General features: G+C 38.4%; 1 protein-coding gene across 3 annotated transcripts in view; it reads right to left on the bottom strand.

Moving 5' to 3' along the window:
• Nucleotides 1-19,583, bottom strand: part of LOC125412381 (cytochrome P450 2J4-like) — a 51,543-nt gene extending 31,960 nt beyond the window's left edge. For 2 of the 3 annotated variants that reach the window (XR_015737559.1, XM_087904830.1), the window contains exons 1-4: nt 19,304-19,583; nt 9,334-9,496; nt 6,559-6,708; nt 5,858-6,018 (exon numbers count right to left, since the gene is read on the bottom strand). Coding sequence is in view for 2 of the 3 variants with exons in the window: in XM_087904830.1 (XP_087760956.1) it covers nt 5,858-6,018; nt 6,559-6,708; nt 9,334-9,496; nt 19,304-19,513 (684 nt within the window). In the remaining variant the exon portion in view is untranslated. The remainder of the gene's footprint in view (nt 1-5,857; nt 6,019-6,558; nt 6,709-9,333; nt 9,497-19,303) is intronic. The other variant, XM_087904829.1, reaches the window with a different exon arrangement.
• Nucleotides 19,584-20,016: the final 433 nt, after the last annotated feature.

Below are 20,016 nucleotides of genomic sequence, written 5' to 3'. Positions count from 1 at the left end.
AGTGGATGATGAATAAAGTTTCAATAATATTTAGTGGGAAACAGTGTAATATCAACAACACTTAAAATGAGGCAAATGTCTAGTTGCTACTTCTGCTACCTTTTGGTTTGATAATAGTTTTAATAATTTTAATAAATTTAATATTTTAATAATATTCAAGTATTCCAATATTTAATGCTACTAGCAATATTACTGATAATGATAAAACATATATGTATTTAATATTATTCATATTATTAAATTATATTAGTGTTTAATATTATTAAGTAATATTAACTTTGTACTCTTTACCAGTGCAATGTCACTCTCTCTGCACACCAAATGGAATGACATAAAAAGCACAGCACAGAGGTCTGGTGAATTGCTGTCTACATTTACTTCAATAATTTTGTATCAGGTTTCAGACATCATGTTTCATTATTTTATATGTAGGGGCCATTGTGAAAATTAATGGACATGTGTTTGTAGTGACTATCAAAGTGTATCACTTAATTTTTTATGTCAAGAATATTTATTATCACTCTTTACTGCCTCTCTATTCTTTCTAATATTTCCCCTGCCTGCTACATAATCTATAAGTTGATTGGGAACTTGCTGAATTTTATTGACTTTCTAGGTTCTGCTTACTAGGAGGAAAGCAAAGTAGTTACTGGACTTATAACTACCACAATTAAGAGTTAAAACAAGGAGCATAAAATACAATTAAGTGCAACAGATTAAATTCTTTGTGCTCTTTTTGTCTATGAAATATGGTAATCAATTCATCAAATTTTAATGAGAGTTTCTCTGAACTTGAAGAGAAAGTGCTGTGGAAAAAGGATAAGTGAGAAAAAATCCAGTTTGGGTCCATTACAGAGATTTGGATTATAGAAACAGAAGGTCGCAAAAGGAAAGGGAACTTCTGAAGGAGTAGTAATTGTGCTTCAGATACATTCTCTCTGGAACCTTTTTGTACCCTAGTACACTAAACCAGCAAGGAGAAGGTGATTGAAACAGTATTATACACAGAAGAGGATCAAGAGAAATGTAAATCATGCGGACAAAGGACAGACTGAAGTACATAGAGTGGCTGAATTAGTGAGAACTCTGCAGGAATCTGTTTTGATTAAGAGAATTAACAAGTCAAATTGTAACAGTAACAGAGATGAAAACAAAGAATAAATACAAATTTAACCGACCAGAAAAACACTGTCAAAATTATACGAATTGGTGTGGATTGTTTAATATCAGTTTTTAATGTCAATGGCTCCAACATACACACTTACACACACACACACACACACACACACACACACACACACACACACACAGAGAGAGAGAGAGAGAGAGAGAGAGAGACAGAGACAAAGACAGAGACAGACAGAGAGAGGGAGGGAGAGAAAGGGAGAGGGGAGAGGAAGAGAAAGAAGGAGAGAGGGAGAGAGAGAGAGAGAGAGAGAGAGAGAGAGAGAGAGAGAGAGAGAGAGAGGACATAGACTAGATGAAGAAACATAGACTAAAGTATAGTTTCTAAGAGATATACCTTACAGACAAGGGCACCCACAGACTGAGAGTTGTTGGAGAGAAAATAAGCAACCTTCAAGCAAAATTAAATTAAAAACAAACAGGTTTAACTACCCTGGTACCTGAAAAAGTAGATTTCAAGTCCAAAATAGTTGAAAGTAACTTTAAAAAAGTAATTGTAAATTAATAAAGAGAACAACCACTCAATTAGGACAATTGTATCTAAATATGACTCAGACCAATTTCAGGCCTTCTAATTTCACGTAATCAACAATAATAAAGATAAAATGTCAAAGGAGTTTTTCAGGTAATACAGGGTGATTTAAGTAAGTGGCTGACATCGCTAGAAAGCTCCTTCACAGTGAAAATCAAAAGAAAAGAAAGAATAAAATTACACTGTAGATAAAACTGTCTTAAGAGATAGCTAGAGGGTATTTCTTCCAACAGAAACACACACATAGAACCTTATCTAAAATGGAATACGGTCTATACCACAAATGAGCTCTTACCAGATACAAAAGAAATAAAAGTTATTTCTGAGCTGAGAAAGGACAATGGCAATAGACATACTGAAGAGACACCAACCCTACACAAAGAACCATAGGCAACGAAGGAACACGGAGAATAAGAGAAAACATCTTCCCAAAGAAGAGCCGAACAATTGGCTATACAACACCAGATGATTATCATTCTTGAAAACATACATATAAGCAACTTTATAAAGACTAAGCCCTTTGTCTTATATATTTAGGGATATATATATGGTACAACATATGCATATGAATCAATAATTCATGAAAAATTGAGGCTGTGAACGTGATAAAGGGCAACGGGGGTACTTTAAAGTATTTGGAGAAAAAAGAATAAAGTATTTGGAGAAAGAAAAGGGAAGAAAGAGATCATATAATTATGTTATAATCTTAAACATATAATAAATAACTTTTAAAAATTTCACACTAAAAATGATCCAAATGAATGGATGTGTTCACTTGAACATTGGCATCATAATATTCATGAATATTATTAATATATTAAGAATATATTATTCTTAATACCCCATACCTAGGAACAGCTTAACTACTTAACCACAGAAAAAATGACAACACATTCAAATACAACACTGACTACAAAGAGGAATCTTTTTTTTTAGAGTGCTAAAGATTTCAATTCTTTTTTTTTCAAAGTTTATTAAATTATAATAGTTTCCATTTCCTCCCCTCCTCCCAATACCCTCCCACTCCCCCCACTCCCTCTCCTCCTCCTTCTCCATCCCTAAGAGCAGTCAGGGTCTTCCCTGTGGGAAGTTCAAATCCTCCCCCCTCCCTCCAGGTCCAGGAAGGTGAGTATCCAAACAGAGTGGGTCCCAAAAATCCAGTATATGCAGAGGAAACAAGTCCCAGTGTCATTGTCAATGGCTTTTCAGAAAGACTCCGGGCCAGCCACATTCAGAGAATCTGGCCACATTCAGAGAATCTGGTTGGATCACGTGCTCATTCAATCCCAGTCCAACTGGCCTTGGTGAACTCTCATTAGATCAGTCCCCTTGTATCGCAAACCTCGCGGTCCTGATTTCCTTTTTCATGTTCTTCCTCCTTCTGCTCCTCATTTGGACCTTGTGGGGGGGTCAGACCAATGCTCCAATGTGGGTCTCCGTCTGTATCGTCATCCATCGTCGGATGAAGGTTCCCTCTGGTCTTGCCTTCTTTGCTCAAGTTCTCTTTCCTTCTGCTTCTCGTTTGGACATAGGGAGTTAAGTCCAGTGTTCCAATGTGGGTCTCTGTCTCTATCTCCATCCATCGCCAGATGAAGGTTCTGGCACTCTTGTCTATTTCCAATCTCCAAGAGGATAACTACATGATTTTCTTCAGGTTCACCTTCTTATTTAGCTTCTCTAGGATCATGAATAATAGGCTCAAAGACCTTTAATTATGGCTAGAATCCACTTATGAGTGAATACATACCATATTCCTCTTTTTGGGTCTGGCTAACCTCACTCAGTAAGCGTTTTCTATGACCATCCATTTGCATGCAAAATTCAAGATGTCATTGTTTTTTACTGCTGAGTAAAACTCTAATGTATATATGTTCCACACCTTCTTTAACCATTCTTCTATTGAGGGGCACCTAGGTTGTTTCCAGGTTCTGGCTACTACAAATAGTGCTGCTATGACCATAGTTGAACAAATGCTTTTGTGGTATGATAGGGCATCTCTTGGGTATATTCCCAAGAGTGGAATTGCTGGGTCTTGAGGGAGGTTGACTCCCAGTTTCCTGAGAAACCGCCACACTGATTTCCACAGTGGCTGCACAAGTTTGCATTCCCACCAACAATGGATGAGAGTTCCCCTCTCTCCACATCCTCTCCAGCATAGGCTATCATTGGTGTTTTTGACTTTAGCTAATCTGAACGGTGTAAAATGGTATCTCATAGTTGTTTTGATTTGCATTTCCCTGATCGCTAAGGATGTTGAGCATGACCTTGAGTGTCTTTTGGCCATTCGAAGTTCTTCTGTTGAGTATTCTCTGTTCAGATCAGCACCCCATTTTTAAATTGGGTTAATTAGAGTTTTAGTATCTAGTTTCTTGAGTTCTTTGTAGATTTTGGAGATCAGGCCTTTGTCTGATGAGGGGTTGGTGAAGATCTTCTCCCAGTCAGAAGGTAGCCTTTTTGTCTTACTGACGGTGTCCTTTGCTTTACAGAAGCTTCTCAGTTTCAGGAGGTCCCATTTATTCATTGATTCTCTTATTGTCTGTGCTACTGGGGTTCTACCTAGGAAGTGGTCTCCTGTGCCTATGTCTTGTAGACTACTTCCCACTTTCTCTTCTCTCTGGTTCAATGTGGTCAGATTAATGTTGATGTCTTTAATCCATTTGGACTTGATTTTTGTGCATGGTGATAGATATGGATCTACTTTCATTCTTCTACAGGTTGACATCCAGTTATGCCAGCACCATTTGTTAAAGATGCTTTCCTTCTTCCATTGCATACCTTTAGCCCCCTTGTCGAAAATCAAGTGTTCATAGGTTTGTGGGTTAATATCTGGGTCTTCTATTCGATTCCATAGGTCGACTTCTCTGTTCTTATGCCAGTACCAAGCTGTTTTCAATACTGTCAATGTGTAATAGAGTTTGAAGTCAGGGATGGTTATACCTCCAGAAGTTCCTTTATTATATAAGATTGTTTTGGCTCTCCTGGGTTTTTTGTTTTTCCATATAAAATTAATTATTATTCTCTCAAGGTCTGTGAAGAAGTTTGATGGGATTTTGATGGGGATTGCATTGAATTTATAGATTGCTCTTGCTAGAATTGCCATTTTTACTATGTTGATCCTCCCAATCCAAGAGCAAGGGAGATCTTTCCATTTTCTGGTATCCTCCTCAATTTCTTTCTTCAAACGCTTAAAGTTCTTGTCAAATAGGTCTTTCACTTCCTTGGTCAGAGTTATCCCAAGATATTTTATGCTATTTGTGGCTATCGTGAAAGGTGAAGTTTCTCTGATTTCCCTCCCTGCTTCTTTATCTTTTGTGTATAGGAAGGCAACTGATTTTTTGGAGTTGATCTTGTATCCTGCCACATTACTAAAGGTGTTTATCAGCTGTAGGAGTTCTTTCGTATAGTTTTTGGGGTCGCTCATTTATACTATCATATCGTCTGCAAATAACGAGAGTTTAACTTCTTCCTTTTCCAATTCGCATCCCCTTGATCCCCTTATGTTGTCGTATTGCTATTGCTAGAACTTCTAGCACTATACTGAAGAGGTATGGGGAGAGTGGACAGCCTTGTCTTGTTCCTGATTTCAATGGAATGGCTTTGAGTTTCTCTCCGTTCAGTTTGATGTTAGCTGTCGGCATGTTGTAAATAGCTTTTATTATATTTAGGTTTGATCCTTGTATCCCCAATCTCTTCAACACCTTTATCATAAAGGGATGTTGAAGTTTGAAGAAATAAGTAAATCCGTGAATTATACCCTGAGAAACCAAGAAAAAACAATCATACAAAGAGGAATCTTAAAACAATTTGATGGGCTCAAAAGTGACTCTGAGGTAGGAAGAGAGAGGCCCAGAAGGAGACAATCATAGTCAGTGATAAGATTGCTACTTGTTTTTTAGAAAGGGAATTTCCAAATACTTGTATATGTGCCAATGTAAATATTAAAATAGTTCATACAAATGTTAGAAATGTTTTTAAATGCTAAGTTCTTATATTACCGATAGGTTTGCATCAATTTCAACTTTTAAGACTTCTTATATATTAGCTTCCAAAAGTCTCCAAAACAAAAATAAAAATCTATCTGTTTTTTAATCAGTCACAATTCAATATTGTTTCCAAAATATGCGAAGGCAAAAAACTTACCAGGCACATCATTGATGCCTCCAAACATGTGACCTCATCTAATAACCTCAGCAGCTCCTGAAACCGACTGTCATGATATTCAAAGCGCTCCCCAAAGGTGATGGAGCAAATGATATTGGAAACTGCATTGTTGATCTTGAAGTGAGGGTCAAAAGGCTGTCCTGGAGGTGGGAAGAAGGCATGTGTCTTTCAAAGCTATTGGGTAGTTTCTGTTCCTTCTAACCGCCGCCCCCACTCTCTCTGTCTCCCTTCCTTCCTTTCTTCCTTCCTTCCTTCCTTCCTTTATTCCTTCCTTCCTTCTTTCCTTCCTTTCTTCTTCTTCCCTCCTTTTGTTCTTTCTTTTTCTTCTTTCTTTATTTTTTTACAAAGATTCCACACTGAATGACATAAAGTATGCACAGTCGAGTATAATATGAAAAGCTCCAGCCCCAGCCCTCTGCAGGAGACCTGAAACAATTCAAGGACCTTGTCAACATCTGTGAAGTCACATAGAAAACCAGACCGTAAGTGTTACAATTTGTTTAATGACCCATTTGTGTGCTTAGCGGTAGAACTCCTTGGGCAAGCGGATTACTAAATGTTCACCGCTCAGTACTCAGTGCCTAGCACACTGCAGATCAAGGACTAAAATTTATGCAATAAGAATCTATTCCATGAATGAAAGAGCCACAACCTTCTGCACTGCCCTGTGACATGCCCACCTTTCTCCTCTCCTATGGTCTCCACAAGATAGCTGGCCTCCTCCTGTATGCGCTGCTCTAAGCTCTTCTTTCCCAATCCAAAGTTCTTGAGTGTCATTAGTGCAAACCTTCTTTGCTCTTTCCATGTCTGGCCATTGGACATGATCAATCCTGGAAAAAATACATTCAGCATTATGGCATTGTGATTTGGGCTTAAAAGTACCAGAAAAACTGTATTAGACATGAATACAGAGGAAAAGAAAGCCCAGTATGGGAACTGATAGCTGTCTAGAGACAATCTCAATGAAAGTGGCTAACACGTTCTGGTGATTTGTAACAGCTCATGGTTTATTAAGTACTTCTTATGTAGTATATAATTTTGTACTGATAGAAACTATGGAGGTTTATTACCAGCTAGCAAATGTCCATTTCAGTTGGTAAAACACCTAAGTATGATAATAAATTCTAAAGTAATTTTTGAACATCCACAAGTTGATGAACATCCAGGTGTTCAAGTTTCCCTGGTTCTAAAGCCCCAAATTGATGAGTAGAAATATGTCTATTTATGTCACAATGCATTCCAGGAGTGCACTCATGGATAAGACAAGGCACACATTACTCATGAAGCAACAAAGGCACTATAGGAGAGGTTCTATCAATGACAGGCTTGAAAGATGACAAAATGACTCAAGAAGTTAAGAAGGATGAATATCACACATACACACACACACACACAGAGAGAGAGACAGAGACAGAGACAGAGAAAAAAGGGGTGCGAGAGAGGAGGGACATGTTGCTGGGGTTAGCATCCACCATGTCTCAGCACACACACAATGCCACACTCCTGTCTATATCTTACCTTTCAGAGCAGTGTTCAACTCTTTAACATTTACCATCCTGGTTTCCATTTCCACGTGTTCTTTCATCAAGTCAGTCATTTATTTTCTGAAATTTCCCCTTCTATGCTGGGCCATTCAGCTACAGATTTTCTTCTCAATTCTTTGACAGAAACTTCCTATGACTTTTGTTGTATTTTAACAATCGAATCTCAAAACATTGGAATTTTTAAGAAGAATTCTAATAACACCCTTCTACACCAAATTTTGTCTCAGAAAATCCAGTTGACTCTTATAATTTAAATAACCTCTTCTGATTGTCAATCTGTAGTTTTATCCCAGGAGGAAAATAAAATATTCCTGGATCATGCATGTTACTATACACGTTACCAGCTACAGAAATTTACACTCAGTACATGTATGACAGACGTCATTATTACACTTCTGACATTCCCAAATAGAAGTCACCACCACTAGTCACCTTGTCTCTTGCGATTGTTCTCCCTACATCACTCACAGCTCCTGCAGTCTCCTGAGAACCCATTTCCCTGCAGCTAAGACATATGCCATGATGGTTTCTTTCTTGAATGAATTCAGTCTGTATGGCTTTAATGCCACCATCCCAGTCTAACCTGCTGTCATATTTTGTCATATTGACTGTTCTAGCTCCTTTTATAATTACAGTGATGATTTCTTTGCTATCATCTTCTGTTCTCTACCTGGTATTCTAAATATGTGCCTCAAGACGTTCAATATTTGATCTTTTTCTCCTAACCAAAACCATTTAAGAGCTTGTCCTGCTGTTATGGTGAAAACCAAGAGCTGGGCTCTTTCCTATCAACCTCAATAGTTTTATGTCCACTTAAACATATCCTTCAGATACTATACTTGTCACACTGGATCCTTGCAGTTTTTCAAGATTGCAGCTTTATTGTGCCTTCAAAGATAGTTCATCTCTTTGAGTACTTCTTTCATACTATTCAATGAATACCACTATTTCAAAAGCTTTTCCTGAATCCTAGGACAACTTGGATGTCTTTGATAAATGTTTTATTGTTGTAGCATGACAGGATTTTAATCAGTATAGTTAAGTGATTCAGACTTTCTTGTTAGATGAATTATGTGTTTTACAAGAATGATTTTTATCTAATATGATCAGCATTAATCAATTAGACTGATAACTCTGCTTCTCCTCGCAGACAATGTAGTCGAAGTCATACCATTAATGGTTGATCTTTTCAAGGAGCAATTTGAAATGGCTAAGGCAGAGCTTTTATAGGTTAATAGAGATGAAGTCTGTTTTCAACTTTCAAACATATAACTCGATTTAATGATCACTTTGTATACTTATGCTAGGTTATTCTCACACTGTCTCGAACGCTAGAGATGCCTGTGAGGCATAACTTCAGTGATGCAGTTTAAGGAGTCATAAGCAAGAAGAGCAGCAACAGGAGGAAGCTCACTCACACCCCATTTTCCTAGAACAGAGGATTGGAGTGGAAAAGGGGAAGTGAGGGCCCAGTATATCTGTCTGTGGAAGGAGCTGCCCTTACCTATGCACACATCTAGAGTTAGTCTGCAGGACACGTGGTTTCTCCAAGTCTCTTTTACAGGGGTACAGTGCAAGTCCTCTGACGGTTGCTTTCATGTAGGATATAATGCATCGAGGTGACTTTGAAGATAACATTTCATGAAGGGTTTGGCTTATAGGAATGTTGTAAAATAAAAGACATGAAGGTACCTTTATCACATAAAACACCTTATACTGTACTAGAAAAAATACTATATGCACTTTTTAAAAATATTCATACATGTGCAATACGGATTGATCATATCCCTTTTCCACTCTTTCTAAAACTCTTTCAGGAACCTCTCTTGATATGTATCCTATCCTTTATCAAAATTAATGTGTTTTTTAAAAATACCCTCTACAGTTAAGAGTGTTGCCAGGTAAACTTACCATTGTCATTAAAGACACGTTTTCTGAGAGGTGTAATGGGGCGTTTCAAAAAGTTTTGTTCCATGTGAGTGAAAGCTTCTTTGATTAAGGGCAGTCCAGTTATGACCACTGAAGGGATGTTACCAAAATCCAGGCTAATTAGGTTTCCATACTTCTTCACAAACTGAAAAACATTTCAATAGTCATGGTCAAGTGTGTCTGTGTCAGGTGTTAAGGGATGGCAGATGTGTGTGTCTCATGGGACTCATGTTGAGAGGCCTCTATGTGACTGTGAATGAAGGGGTGCACCTTGTTCTTTGGTTTCTGAAAAGGTTTTCTCCTCCTCTGAACTAAATTCAAATTCAATTAAAACTGGAACTTACTCTATGAAAATCTTTGATAGAGGACATTATGAATTGAGTGAGCATCTATAATGTACTACTAAAGAAATGCAAAAGGATGGACGTGCCAAAAATTATGCAAGGTCTTGACTCTGTCCCCAAACCTTCCTATTCCCCTTCCCGCTTCAACCTCAGTGGAACTCTGAAACATAGGCTGCAAATTCACAGAAAGGACCAAAAGGTGAGAGACTACCCACCTAGTGGAACACCTCCCTTTCTAGGCCCTCCATATCACGGCAAAACCCCAGAGCCCTTCCCCACTCACTTCAGCTTCTCTATCCAGCCAGCAGGCAAGCTTCCTTCAGGTAGGTTGCTCCAATAACCCCATCCCATCGATGAGACCCTGTAAGCTACAAGTTCTACTCTGCCCCCAAACCTCCCTATCCTATGCGACCTCAGTGGAACTCAGAAACACGAACTACAGCTATCACAGAGGACCAAGAGAGTAAACCAAGAGAACAGACAAAGAGAGCGGGTCAAGAGAAAGGCCAAGAGAAACTTCAGTGGTTCCCTGAGACACAAGGAACAGCGGTACAGAGCATATCAATAACAGTTCCTAAAGACACAGACAGCCACTACAAGGATTGGATCAAGAGACAAAGACACTGCCTGTACCAACTGGAAGAAGAGATAAGTAGACACTAATGCAAGAATTCATTCAACATCCTAAAAAGCAACATGGTACCCGGTAGTCATAAGACAGGAAGACTTGACGATCCTAACCCAAAAGAAGCAGAAAAAAAGATTTTAAAAATCACTTTATGAGGATGAGGGAGACCTTTAAAGAAGAAATGAAATATTCCCTTAAAGAAATGAAGGAAAAGGAAAAGGCAAAAAAAAAACTCTCAAAAAAACCCAAGAAAACCAAGAAAAAAAAACCAATTAAGCTGATGAAGCAAATTCAGTTCAGTTCAACACTTGAAGACTGAAATAGAGTCAATAAAGAAAACACAAACTGAAGGTATTTTGGATATGGAAAATCTGGGTAAACAAACAGCAACTATAGAGGCAAGCATAATCAACAGAATGCAAGAGATAGACGAGAGAATCTCGGGTGTTGAAGATACTCTAGAGGAAATAGATTCATTAGTCAAAGAAAACAATAAATTCAACAAATTCTTAATAAAAAACATCCAGGAAATCTGGGACACCATGAAAAGACCAACCCTTAGAATAATAAGGATAGAAGAAGGAGAGTACCTCCAGCTCAAAGGTGCAGAAAATATATTCAACAAAATCATAGAAAAATCTTTCCTAACCTAAAAAAAGATATCCCAATGAAGGAACAAGAAGCTTACAGAACACCAAATAGACTGGACCAAAAAAAAAAAAAACAGTTCCTTCACCATATAATAATGAAAATGAAAAACATACAGAATAAAGAAAGAATATTAAGAGCTGCAAAGGAAAAATGTTAAATAACATATAAAGTCAGACCTATCAGAATTACACCCGACTTCTCAAAAGAAACCATGGAAGTCAGAAGGTGTTGGACAGATGTGACGCAGACACTAAGAGACCGAGGATACCAGCACAGACTACTATACCCAGCAAAGCTCTCAATTACCATTGACAGAGAAAACAAGATATTCCATGACAAAAATCAGATTTAAACAATACCTACCCACAAATCCAGCCTTACAGAAAGTACTAGGAGGAAAACTCCAACTCAAGGAAGTTAACTACACCCAAAAAACACAGGCAGCACATAACATCATACCAGCAAACCCCATAAGGGAAACACACAAACACTACCACCAAAAACCCAATAGAAATTAATAATCACTGGAAATTAATATCTCTAAATATCAATGGACTCAATTCACCTTTAAAAAACACAGACTAAGAGAATGGATATGAAAGCATGAGTTATTCTTCTGCTGTATACAGGAAGCACACCTCAACCACAAAAACAGACATTACCTCAGAATAAATGGTTGGGAAATGATTTTTTTCAATCTAATCGACCTAAAAAGCAAGCAGGTGTAGCTATCCTAATACTAACAAAATAGACTCCACACTAAAATCAATCAGAAGAGATGGAGAAGGACCCTTTACTCTCATAACAGAAATAATTCATCAAGACAAAGTCTCAATTTTGAACATCTGTGACCCAAATACAAGAGCACCCACATATGTAAAAGAAATATTACTAAAGCTTAAATCACACGTCAAACCTCATACATTAATAGTAGGAGATTTTAACACCCTACTCTTCACAATGGACAGGTCAACCAGACAGAAACTTAACAGAGAAAGAACTAACAGATGCTTTGACTCAAATGAACTTAACAAACATCTGCAGAATATTCCACCCAAACACTAAGCAATATAGTTTCTTCTCAGGATTTCATGGAACCTTCTCTAAAATTTCCCACATATTCAGTAACAAAGCAAACCTTAACAGATACAAAAAAGCAGGAATAACACCGGTTTAAATTTAATATTTAACAATAACACTAATTGCTGAAAGCCTACAAACTCATGGAAATTGAACAGTGTTCAGTTGAACCAACCTTGGGTCAAAGAAGAAATAAAGGAAGAATTTAAAGCTTTCCTAGAATTGAACAAAAATGAAGGCACAACGTACCCACTTTGGAACATTATGAATGCAGTCCTAAGAGGAAAACTCAAAGCAAAAAAGTGCCTACATAAAGAAAGTGGAGAAATCTCACAGTAGTGACTCAACAGCACATCTGAAAGCTCTGGAACAAAAAGAAGCAGACTCACGCTGGAGGAGTAAACAACAGGAAATAATCAATTTGAGGGCTGAAATCAATAAGATAGAAACAAAGAAAACAATATAAAGAATCAATGAAACAAAGAGCTGTTTCTTTGTGAAAATCAACAAGATAGACAAACCCTTATCCAAACTAATCAAAAGGCAGAGAGAGAACATCAAAATTAACAAAATCAGAAATGAAAAGGGGGACGTAACAACAGACACTGAGGAGATCCAAAGAATCATTAGGTTATACTATAAATACCTGTACTCCACAAAATTAGAAAATGTTAAAGAAATGGACAATTTTATGGATAGGTACCACATACCAAAATTAAATCAAGGTCGGGTGAATAATTTAAATAGATCTATAAATTGCAAGAAAATAGAAGCTGTCATCAAAAGTCTCATAAAAAAAGCCCAGGACCAAAATGGTTTCAGTGCATAATTCTGCTAGAACATCAAAGGAGAGCTAATACCTATACTCCTCAAAGGATTTCTTATAATATAAAGAGAAGGGACATTGACAAACTCTTTTCACGTAGCTGCAGTTACCCTGATATCAAAACCATACAAAGACTCAACCAAGAAAGAGAATTGCAGAACAATCCAACTCATAAAAATAGATGCAAAAATAAATCATTACCCATGATCAATTTGGCTTCATCCCAGAGATGCTGGGATGGTTCACCATATGAAAATGTATCATTGTAATCCATCATATAAATAAACTGAAATGAAAAAGCACATAATCATCTCATTAGATGCTGAAAAAGCATTTGACGAAATACAGCACCCATTTATGAAAATGGTATTTGAGAGTTCAGTGATACAAGGAACATATCTGAAAATAATAAAAACAACATACAGCAAGCCAAGAGTCAACACCAAATTAAATGGAAAAAATGCAAAGCGATTCCACTAAAATCAGAAACAAGATAAGGCTGTCCACTTTCTCCATATCTATTCAACCTAGTTCTTGACATTCCAGGTAGAACAATAAGACAACAAAAGGAAATGAGGGGGTTCAAATTGGAAAGGAACAAGTCAAATTTTCATTATTTGCAGATGATATGATAGTATACATAAGTGACCCCTAAAACTCTACCAGGGATCTCCTAAAGCTGATAAATACTTTTGGTAACGTAGCACAATTCAAGATCAACTCAAAATAAAAAAAATCAGTAGTCCTCCTATATACAAATAATAAAGAAGCTGAGAAAGAAATCAGAGAAACATCACCCTTCACAATAGCCACAGATAACCTAAAAGATCTTGGGGTAACACTAAACAAAGAAGAAAAAGACCTGTTTGACAAGAATTTTAAGTCTTTGAAGAAAGGAATTGAAGAAGATACCAGAAAATGGTAAGATCTCCATTTTACTATGCTCTTGGATAGGTAGGATCAACATAATAAAAATGAAAATCCTACCAAAAGTAATCTGTAGATTTAATGCACTCACCATCAAAATACTAATATAATTCTTCACAGAATCTGAAAGAATAATACTCAACTCCATATAGAAAAACAAAAAACCCAGGACAGTCAAAACAATCCTGTACAATAAAGGAACTTCTGGAAGCATCCACATCCATTCTATTCCAGAGCTACTGTAATGAAACAGCTTGGTATTGGCATAAGAACAGACAGGTTGACCAATGGAACCCAATCAAAGACCTGGATACTAATCTACATATCTATGAACACCTGATTTTTGACAAAGAAGCTAAAATTATACAATGGAAAAAAAGAAAGCATATTCAACAAATTGAACTGGCATAACTGTATGTCAACATGCAGAAGAATGCAAATATAAACTTATCTATCCACATTTACAAAACTCAAGTCCAAATGAATTAAAGACCTCAATATAAATCAGACTACAGTGAACATGATAGAAAAGAAAGGGGGAAGTAGCCTTCAATGCATGGGCACAGGAGACCACGTCATAAATATAACACCTGTAGCACAGACACTGAGAGCAACAATAAATAAATGAGACCCCCTGAAACTGTGAAGCTTCTGTAAAGCAAAGAAAGCAGTAAACAAGACAAAAACGAAGCCTATTGGAAAATCTCTTTACCAACTACACATAAGACAGAGGACTGATCTCCAAAATATATAAAGAAGTCAAGAAATTTGACATCAAAATTCCAAATAATCCAATTAAAAATGGGGTACAGAACTAAACAGAGAATTTTCAACAACAACAACAACAACAAAAAACTCAAATGACTGAAAGGCACTTAAGGAAATGTTCAACATCCTTAGCCTTCAGGGAAATGCAAATCAAAATGACTCTGAGATACCATCTTATACCTGTCAGAATGGTTAAGATTAAAAGCACTAATGATAGCTAATGCTGGAGAAAACGAGGAGTAAGGAGAACACCCCTCCATTGCTGGTGGGAATGCACACTTGTTCAACCTCTCTGTAAATTAGTATGGTGATTTATCAGAAAGTTGGGAATCATCCTACCTCAGGACCCACCAATACTACTCATGGGCCTATACCCAAAGAATGCTCAGTCATACTAAAGAAAATTTAACCATGTTCATAGCAGCATTATCTGGAATAGAAACAACCTAGATGCCCCTCAACTGAAGAATGGATAAAAAAAACCTTAAGGTATATTTACAAGATGGAGTATTACTCAGAGGTAATAAAACAATGACATCTTGAAATTTGCATGTAAATGGAACTAGAAAAAAATCCAGAGTGAGATAACCCAGACCCAGAAGCATGAACATGGTATGTACTCACTCATAAGTGGATACTAGCTATAAACCTAAGGATAATGAGCCTATAGACTACTACCCTAGAGAAGCTAAGTAACAAGGTGAACCCTAAGAAGAACATATATAGAGCCCCCTGGAAATTTGAAATAGACAAAATCATCTGACAAAATTGGGAGTTTGGGGGAAAGGGAGGACAGAAAGGGAAAAGGAGGGGAAAGAGGGAGGGAGGAAGAGAACTTGAGGGAATGGGATAGTTGAGATGAGAGAAGGACAGAGATGAGAGCAAGGAAAGAGATATTTTATATTGAAGGAGCCATTATGGGGTTAGCAAGAAACCTAACTCTAGAGAAGTTACCAGAAATCCACAACAATGACCCCAGCCAAGACCCTAAGCCACAGATGAGAGAGTACCCTAACTGGTCTTGCCCTGTAATCAGACTGGTGAATATCTTAAATATCATTATAGAACCTTAATCCATATACTGATATAAACAGAGGCAGAGACCCACAGTGGAGCATTGGGCTGAGCTGCCAAGGTCCAGTTGAAGAATGGGAAGAATAAGAATATGAGGAAAGAGGCCAAGATCATAATGGATACACCCACTGAAACGGTCTACCTGAGCTAACCAGGTAGCTACCAGGAACACCAGCTGGACAGGGATGGCACAATCATAGGACTAAATTAGTCCCTCTGAATGTGACTGATAGTTTCATGGCTGGGGCAGATTGAGGGGCCACTGGCAGTGGCACCAGGATTTATTCTTACTGCTTGTACTGACTTTTTGGGAATCTATTCTCTTTGGATGGATACCTTGCTCAGCCTAGATATCTAGGAAGGACCTTGGACCTTCCCCAAAGCAATGTGCCTCACTCTCTCTGAGGACGGTGGGGGGGGGATGAGATGAGGAGGGGAAGTAGAGGGAATGGGAGGAGGGAGGGAGTGGGAACTTGAATAGGTATGTATAATGGAAAAGGTAGTTTGTTTTCTTTTTTAAAAAATAAAAGGCTCAGGTGACCAGAAAAGGCCTGAGGAAAGTCTGTCCATGTTTTTAATAGTTTTCTTGGACTTCTTAGAAAACCAAATGTTTTTTATCTAGATGATAATGTCATCTTCACAACATCTGCCAGACATGAGATGCATGTATGTAAATAATGAGACTAACACTGAGGGCAGTCCATGCACCTGTGTGTGGAAAAGGCACCTTGATGTAAAAGGAATGTTTCAGCACTTTCTTCTTTATCTTCACTTCACCAAACTCCAATTCACTTCTGAGTTGGAAATATCTTCTTATACTTTCATTCATACATTCACCAATATGCACTGAGTGGGCATCAGTGTTTCTCTGGAAGTGTTTTTAAAACAGCAAGGTCTCTAACCTGGAATCTAGTGAAGGCAGGAAATTCAAGTCATTGCTCCTCAGAGTTCAAGTTGTCTATGTAAAAGTCTGTTGCAGGAAGCATGGAAGTCTGAGTGAAAATTACAGTATCAGTGTAGGGAAGGGAATATTCTCTGTTTAATCATTAGTTGAAATGAAAAATTCAATAAAGGGTGAAGGCTAGGAGTGGAGACATCTCTGCAAATCTGGAGTGATGAAAGCATGTAGGCTCTATGGTTAACTGACTTTGGGTTCCTGGGGCAAGTGCTCTCTTCCAAGTCTCAGAACTCCCAGTTATGAAAGAGTGAAAAAACATCCCTACTCAAAGAGTTCTGTGGGATATAGTTGAGAGTTGCACTATGAGAAGCATTGTTTAGCTCCAGGCACCCAGCCACCCACTGCATCTCTGACAAATGAATGAGCTCTGTGTTCAAAGGTTTGGAGATACAAAGGCATGATAAGAGTCAGGACAAGAACCTACCGGTCCCAGACAGCCACACAAACTGAGTGGGGATTCAGTATGCTTTGTGCTTTACCTGGTTATGGATAACTGTTCTACTGTAGCTAGGATTTTCTTCACCACTCTGAAAAGGCAAATAAATTGTAAACAGAGTAATCTCAGTATATCAGATTGAAGGCAAATGTAGTAATGTAGAGATGTCCATAGGACCTTAGAGTTTAGTGGAAGGTAACTTGGAGAACAGCCGTGCGAACAAGGAGGTCTTTAGGAGGTAAGGAGAGTGCCTATGACATGCCTAATGTAGAAAACATCGTTTGGTTTGAATGACGCTATGCGATCAACATCAATGTTCCTTCCTCTTGTGTTCTCAAGAGTCAAAACTACATAGATTCAAGCTCTAACTCTTGTCTAGCTGCAAAAGTAGTGTTAAACAGAAGGGTTAAATTCCTTCAGGTATTTGTGGTCTTCCACCCCATCTCTATGCACTGTCACCCTACCCTTAACTTTGAGACCAAGCCCTGAACCCATGGAAACAGAGTCAAAACATATGTCATGATTTGGGCTCATCTGAGAATATTACACCCACATTGAAGACAACCTAGACTAGGTCTTCCCTTTGTTATTTATCCATAGGCCTTAATAATTTCATTTAGCCTCAGTCAGTCTGCACTATCTTAGTCATAAGTACAGTACCAATAAGTGAATATATTTCACTTTAAGAGCTATCAGTATTGGATGCATGGCTACACAGTAAATTTCTAATTTCATTTTGAATTCCCAATGAAGGAGTTCTGGAAACAACTGAAAATTTGGTTTAAGCTAAAATACTGCTCTCTGGCAATGTGTACTACCTAGATTTTGTACTTGAAATTGAACTTGAGAAGGATCCAGAGGCTAAGTTCTGAGGTAAATGACTTTTTTATTTTTTCTTTTTCTTTCTTTTCTTTTTTACTTTTTTGGTATTTCAAGACAGGGTTTCTCTGTGTAACAGCTCTAGCTATACTGGAACTAGTTCTGTAGATGAGACTGGCCTTGAACTCACAGAGATCTGTCTTCTGAGTGCTTGGATTAAAGGTGTGTGCTACCACTGCCTGGTGCCTTTTTCCATTTTTATCAGCACTTTGATTATGTATAATTCTCGTTCAGTAGAATTATAGCAATAAGTTTTATGTTGGTACCAACCAAGAGAAGATCAGCAAGTCAATCGGCCTCTGAATTTCTAGCCTTATGATTCTCAAATGTGTCAGTTTTGTCTTCAACTGTTTCATGTGGATTAAATGAGTCAGGTGATGTTTCAAGTAATTTTAAAAGAGTATAAAAGAAAGATAGGGCATGGCTGGAGTGACGGATCAGTGGCAAGGGCTCCATTCCCAGCACCCATACGACTGCTCACAATGGCCTGTAACTCCCATTTCAGGGGATCAAACACATCTTCTGGCCTCTGTGGGTACCAGGCACGTATGCACTGTACATGAGAGTAAATTATTCATATACATAATTTCTAAAATATAAGCTAGTCCAGAAGGCTAAAACAGGATTAAAAATGGGACTAATAATAAAAATTAAAACAATGGGTTAAAATATGAGATATAATATTCAAGGAGAGCAATAGGACCGGACCTCAATAGAAGGAATGAGATCTGTAAATATAGTGTAAAGAAAGAAGGATCATCAGAGGGAATGTTTAGAAGAAAAAGAAATTTCATTCCAAAGATTAGTGAGACAAGACACTGAGCAATGAAGAGAATCTTGAGAAAGATTCCACTATATCAAAGTTCTTAGACTTAAGAAAGAACAAAACAGTGTCACCCAGAAAGAAAATGAATTAACTTCCCCATAAGGAGTAAATAAGAAGGTTATTAGCCTGAATTTTTAAAACATTGAGCAGTGAGGTGTGTGTGTGTGTGTGTGTGTGTGTGTGTGTGTGTGTGTGTGTGTGTTCCTAATGGGCACAATAAACCGAAATCTCTGTTTATTTTTCAAGGTGAGCTATTCTGTCATCCATCTACTTAACAAACTTAAGAGACATGAAATTATACATACTGTGTTTCTCAGATCATAATGGGATAACAACGGAGATCTTTCATACCAAGATATTAAAATCAACTTTTTGGCAACAAAACATCATGTGTCAAAAGTGAGGGCACAGATTAGAAACTAGCTCTACTGGCTGGGTTAGCCTGCAGCCAGCATCAGCTCACAGCCAGGTCCTCACGCCCCCAGTTCCCGGATCCCTGTTCCTGCAGCTCTGGATTGGGTCTTGGCACAGCCAGACACCCTCACCCTTTCTCACCTGCTGAACTGCCAGATGCGACTGTTCCAAATCCAACTGGAGCAAGTTTCCCACAAAAGGCAGGCGCCAGGGCCCTGGAGGGCAGTTCTTGGGGCGCCTGTTTATTAGGTAGTTGGTCAGGAGCAGGAAAGGGACAGCAGCCAGCAGCAGAGTCCTAGGATGGAGCGCTGCCCAGATGGCAGCCACCAGGGAGCCCTCAGTGACAAACATGACAAGAGTTGGGGCCGGTTCCCTGGGTCTCTGCCTGGTGCTGAGAAAGTAGAGACAGTCCCTCTGCTAAGTTCCACCCTGCTCCTTGCAAACCACGCCCTCTCAGTCCTACCAGAGCCCTGCCCTGTGCACTGTTCCTGCCATCTCCACTGGCCCCGCCCCATTTCTCTGTTCTGCCTGGGAGCCAATACTCTGCTCATTAGTACTGGTTAATGCTGCAGGCTTCCACAGAGCCCTTGAAACTCTGCACTTTTACCTAGTCCACGCCCTCCTAATCCTTGCTGTGTCTCTCTTTCCTTTGCGCCATCCCCCAAGTCCTGTTTACCTGCAGGTACTCAGTCTCCACCCCTAGGTGCCAGGCACTGTATTCCCAGCACTGGTCCCCAATGGGAATTCAAAGGGCTGCCTAAGAGTGGTTGCTATTTCAGAAATTTGTATTTCTGAAGCCTTTGTGTGGCTCTGGGAATAGTGATTTACATCCCTGCAGACTCCTGGTTTATAAA

The sequence above is a fragment of the Myodes glareolus genome, chromosome 3 (assembly GCF_982192425.1).
Source record: "Myodes glareolus chromosome 3, mMyoGla1.1, whole genome shotgun sequence".
In the NCBI taxonomy this organism is placed as follows: Eukaryota; Metazoa; Chordata; class Mammalia; order Rodentia; family Cricetidae; genus Myodes; species Myodes glareolus.
This window is presented reverse-complemented; position numbering and strand designations above follow the sequence as displayed.